The sequence below is a fragment of the Toxorhynchites rutilus genome, chromosome 2 (genome assembly GCF_029784135.1).
Source record: "Toxorhynchites rutilus septentrionalis strain SRP chromosome 2, ASM2978413v1, whole genome shotgun sequence".
Taxonomy (NCBI): Eukaryota; Metazoa; Arthropoda; class Insecta; order Diptera; family Culicidae; genus Toxorhynchites; species Toxorhynchites rutilus.
The window spans coordinates 209,331,277-209,336,991 of record NC_073745.1 but is presented as its reverse complement, the minus strand read 5'-3'; the positions used below and the strand labels follow the sequence as shown (position 1 = coordinate 209,336,991).

General features: G+C 41.7%; 1 protein-coding gene across 1 annotated transcript; it reads left to right on the top strand.

Moving 5' to 3' along the window:
• Positions 1-4,703: 4,703 nt before the first annotated feature.
• On the top strand, positions 4,704-5,483 carry LOC129766635 (uncharacterized). The gene has a single exon (XM_055767210.1). The coding sequence runs from the start codon at positions 4,704-4,706 to the stop codon at positions 5,481-5,483; it is 780 nt and encodes a 259-aa protein (XP_055623185.1).
• Positions 5,484-5,715: the final 232 nt, after the last annotated feature.

Genomic DNA, 5,715 nt, shown 5'->3' with positions numbered 1-5,715 from the left:
TTAATCCAGACGATTCGCTGTTCTGATAGTACTTATTGTCTGATTATTCTTGGATGATTTATTCATCCAAGATTGGGTGTTCTTGAAATCATATTATTGATGCAACAACTTCATTAATCGTTGAAGATTAGATGATAATTCTAATAATCGTCCAGTGTTCAGTAATCCTTCCCATTACATATTGGTTTTTGGTCAACCAAACATCACAGCACAATTAAGTTTAACAACATCTTAAAGCCGGAACATCTCAGACATCGTCCTCTCACCTCGAACTCAAAACGGCAACCAAGACATCTCAGTAACATCATAAAAATAATGATCTAACAATAAATTGCGTCAACCGCCGGAGTGACCTTCAATAGACACCCTTCACGGGGAGTACAATAACGGGACAGACGATTGTCACGTCGATGGCAACATAAACCCACAGCCATCTCCATTGCGATCCACCGCTCGATACCCAATTCCACCCTCCGACAACGAAGAGGACGACGGCGGCGGCAATATCCGTCTGCGAGTTTTACCCCAAGTGCGCGCCATTCGTCTTCCCCATAACTGAATCTACCTGTGATTTTAACATTTGTACTCACTTTCAAGGTCGTTTCAATCATTTTTCATTCCATGTCTGTTCGGCCGTGTAAAAGGCACATAGCATGGTGGAGCATAGCACGAACGAGCCGGCAACTAGCAGACGCGTCTCGGGAAAAAGAGGGAAATAAAAGACTATGTACAAGCGGTAAATGCTGAACACTGGGAGTCAGTCTAGCCTTGGCGCGGAGGCCCTGCCGAGCTCAGATATGGGGGAGTGAAATTTGGGAAAACAGATGAGTTTCTCCTTTTGGCAGTTTGGTTCCCGAGTGGCCTCCCGCGGTTATTATTGCTAGCACCTTCCGCGATTAGTATTGTGGAATGATGATTTATGTGATCCTCTCTATTTATAAAGGGTTTTGTGTTTCACATGCACATTTCAAGTTTATTGTCTTACCGGCTGTTTTCCCGCAGACAGACCATTGTTGCTGTTCTAAGCATAGTTTGACTAACGTAAATCTTAGTGACTCAAAAAAAACGAGTGGGTTATATCTATGATATAACCACAAGGTTAACGTGGGACTATCTTAGCATAGCAATCATTGGTTTGTAGTGATTAAATTTTTGATTGAAACAATTTTCGAATTCAATTGAATTAAATATATTTGCTTCATGAGTAAAGAGATTGAATAAATGCCATGTAAAGTCAATTCATGCATTGTGATAGATTATGTTCTTCGTTACAAGTAAAATTAATGACAGTCCTTCTACGTTTGGTTTGGGAAATATCAAACGATTATTTTATTTTCCATTTCCCTCTGAAGTCTGTATCTCTCAAGGGTACGTACTTCTCGAAACGCGAATATGCTTGATTTGATGAACTTCAGACACTCAGTTTCGATTTTGACATGTACGTCGAACGCATATTATTTAATCAATAGGCGTTATCGCAGCAAATGGTTATAAACATTTTTCCTAATCATCAAATAGTATGCGTAGAAATTCAATGAGCAGAAGATATAAAGGCATATCCATCAATGCAATTTTGAATAACCGAGCCAAAGCGTTGTGTTCGCACCCGCTTTTGTAATCCGTGTTAGGAAAACACTTTTCGGAGTGCAAAAAAAAAACATGCGCATGTGCAGAAGTGCCCCCGGCTTGCATGAATCAACAACTTCTAATTTGTATACTATAGAGGCTTTAAACTTGAAAGATCATTCGCCTCTAATGTCTGCACGATTTTCCCAGATTCCTAAGTTTATAAGACCGTGTAAAGGAAACATATTCTAGTCTGCACAAAGGCAAGCGAGTACAAAAGTACTCGCAGTTTGCATTTATTTGCGAAGCTGATTTCCCCAGACACCTTGATTTAGAAGTATGTATTAGGTGAACACATTTCAGTCGGAACAAAAATACCGCTAGCTTTCATGTATTTGCAATACCTATTCCTCCAACACTGCTTGGTTTGTTTAGGTTTCTATTTTACCCCCCATATACTCCGGTTAGACGTAGTCCCACGTCAAAAAACCTCTATAGAGTTATACTTCAAATTTAGAACGTATGATGAGCTATATGACAATTGAATCGCTTTTTTAGAAACCCCATAAGTCCATTTGTCGTGCTTACGATAAAACGACTAAACACTGATTTTTTTTGACCTGGTCCTAATATTTGTTGCTATCAGGTTCGGTTATCACACTCAAAACATAGTATGTCGAACCACTTTTGAAGTAGAACTACGTCTTTCAGGAAGGGTGCCAAATCAGAAAACAGATCACGCTTTTATGAAATAAAGTTAACGTTAATAATTATTTTCACTGTGAACGAATTCTCATGATGTGCATACCAATCGAATCAGAAATCCTCTAAGATTTCTTTGATATACTATACATTACAATTTGCTAATCCCTCAACGGTTTAAATTCATGAAAACTGGAAGAACTTCCTGTTTTTCCCATACATTTGTTCTACCGATTTGTGTGCTTATCCTACCCGTATTCCGAATGCTTATAGCTCGAACATTTCTTAACAGATCGGAAAGATGTTTGCATCAATTGATAGAGAATATTTCTACCCGTCTATCACAATTAATAAAATGTTATTTTTCATGAGATGAACAATTGAATAAATTTAAAAGGCCAAGCGTTATCTAAACGCCCGAACTGCCATGTTTTGATTAGCCCGATTTATGGTTTCCCCAAAACAGATTTCAAAATCGATGTACCTGTGAAAATCCATGCAAGTCGGGGGTATTTTTGTTCCCTAACACGGACTTCAACATCAATGTGCCTGGAGGAATCCGCTTTGTCTGAACATGCGAGTCGGGGGTATTTATTTCTAACTGAGCTGTGTTTCCCTAACACGGACTTCAAAATTAATATGCCTGGGTGAATCCACTTTGCAAATACATGCAAGTCGGAGGTATTTTTGGTGTTGAGCAGGGCCCAAAATCTTCGAAGGTGAAAAATGTGGACCGACTCTACTCTCAGCAGCTTCGCTTCGACTAGAGCTGCTTCGGCAGTCGCCGCCAACAAAAAGTTTGTGGTATTCCCGGCAACACTGGTCAACCTGGTGTTGGCTTTGAGAGAGAGAGAGAAAAAACAAGCTGTCACTGTTTAGTTAACGCCACACACAGCGGCACGCGAATCATTATTTTCCTGATGAAATAAACATTTTTGAAGTAGTTAAATTCATCTTCCGTCGTTTATTCACATTGGTGACCCCGACGTCGCGATTCGATAATCTTCGTTCGGTTACGTGCAAACAATCGTCCTTCCAGCTCAATAACGAAGCTAAAACCTAACCTAAAAAAGATAGGTGGGTAATGTCGGGGACATAACCGGAGTGACGTAGGACTATACAAAGGGGACAGCTTTTGCTAAATATATATTTTAAATATATTGTATTCTTTTCTTCTCCTACGTAAATACCTACCTATCTACCTGAAAAATGGATTAGTTTACTGTTTACTCTTTATGAACATGTTGGGGGTTCTGAAAAGAACCTTTGTTGTGTTTTTGCTTTTTTTTACAAACATTCTCAATTTTTTCTCACTATCTCATAGTTAATTCTTGATTTTTTTTCTGAAGGCTTTGTACTTATTAAATGTTCAACGCCAGGCATCTTTTGGCGTATGTACATATCGTACAATCAAAATGATGGCTGTGATAGGGAATGCATAGGTGGTCATCAGCTCATTCACTGTTTTGCCACCCAACTCCATCACTTCGGCGGCCGAAACAATATAACGGCGGCTAGGTGGACTGGTGCACTGGTACTAACGCGCTCGGCCTAGCTACCCTTGCGGAGCAATTGGCGAATACACCTACGAGGAACTAAAGACCAACACGGTTCGAGCGGGATTTTGTCTTTCCCTTCACTTTTCCTCCTTTCTCATGTCCAGACATGGCTGCTTGTGTTAGTTTGTTGATGTGATGTGATGCGAAACGATGTGGTGTACGGTTTGGATGAGAATGATCGTTACGGAAGGAAGGAAGGAAGGTATTGTATTATAGAGACTTTAAACTTTTGCAGTTCATTCGTCTGTAGCCTTGAGAAAGGCCCTTTGAAAACTCTACTCTATTCTACTCCAGCGCTACCACCTCCGCCCTCTTGCCTTGAGAAAGGCACTCGATCCCTCGCCGTCCAGCCCGTCCAGCAACGATGTTGTCCAGTCGGTGTCCACACAAAGAATGATCGAGAATTACGCATGTGTGAGACTGCGACCAATGTTTCGTTCATTTTTTTTCTTTTTCCTTCCCAATCGTGCTTCATTCTATTTCTTTCTTTCTTTCTTTGTTTTTAAGAGGCTTTAAACTTTGCAGTTCATTCGCCTCTAAACCATTCTATTTCGCTGCTGCTCTGGTTGCCCGTTTTGGTCGGTACGATTTGAGGAGCACAAAATGGACCAATCAAAAATGGGCACATAGTGCATTTGGACAATGCTTGATATTTCACAATTATTCAATTGTTTATCTCAAGAAAAATGAAATGTTATTCGTTATGATAGATGCGTAGATATATTTCCTATCAATTGATGCAAACACCTTTGCGATTTATTGAGAAATGCTCGAGTTATAAGCGTTCCAAATCTTGCATTTTTTCCTACTTGTTCAGTGCCTAGATTTTCATTTCACCCCCTATATCTTCCGGTTAGACGTAGTCCTACGTCAAAAATGACGGAACCTGCACCCTTGCCTGCGCTCGCACCGTTGCCAGAAGGAAACGTGACAGCATCTATTGCGGTGAAATTGCCGGATTTTTGGAAAACCGATCCGGTTATGTGGTTTTCGCAGGCGAAAGCGCAGTTTCACCTCGCGAAAATCGTAAACAACGAAACCAAGTTTTACCACATCGTGGCCAAAGTGGACCATTCAGTCATTTGCCACATTGCTGATTTGGTAGCTGTTCCTCCTGCAGACAACAAATACAAGACCGTAAAGGATCGTCTGATTGCCCGTTTCGCCCTGTCTGCCGAGAACCGTTTTGAGCAGCTGCTGGGAATACACGATCTCGGCGATATGCGCCCAGCGCATCTTTTGGCGAAGATGAGAGAGCTGCCGACCGGTTTGGGCGTGGACAACAATCTGCTCAGAATGATTTTCATTCAACGTCTTCCGGCAAATATTCGCCAAATCCTCACGTGTCACGACGGTTCCATCGAAAAACTGGCTGAAATGGCAGACAAGATAACCGATGCTACAAACAATCATGCCTCTGCAGTTGCCGCTGTCAACAACGAATCAACATCCAACCCCAACAGTGAACGGAAGCTAGTGGAGCAGATCGAAATGCTGACAGTGGAAATTCGGCGTCTGAAAGTTCCCAAGTCGAACCGCGGTCGTTCGCTTTCGCGAAATCGAAGTGGTTCTCGTTCGTCTTCACGATCCGGTATGTGCTGGTATCATCGGACATATGGAACTAATGCGCAGCGATGCCGAGAACCATGCTCATGAAGTTCAAAAAACTAGGACCCTCCCCACCATTATCGGCGGTGGTAGCCGGGGTGTCTGAAAGTCACCGACTGGTTTTTTTTGGACAGAACGAATAAAAGACGATTTCTCGTAGATACTGGGTCAGACGTCACAATATTGCCTGCTTCGAGGAGAGATCGTTTGGACGATGCTGTAGGGCAGCACCTTCACGCAGCCAACGGAAGTCAAATTCGGACATTTGGAACGATATTCA

Coding starts and splice junctions, on each gene's coding strand:
- LOC129766635 (XM_055767210.1), top strand. CDS start 4,704: ATGACGGAACCTGCACCCTTGCCTGCGCTCGCACCGTTGCCAGAAGGA.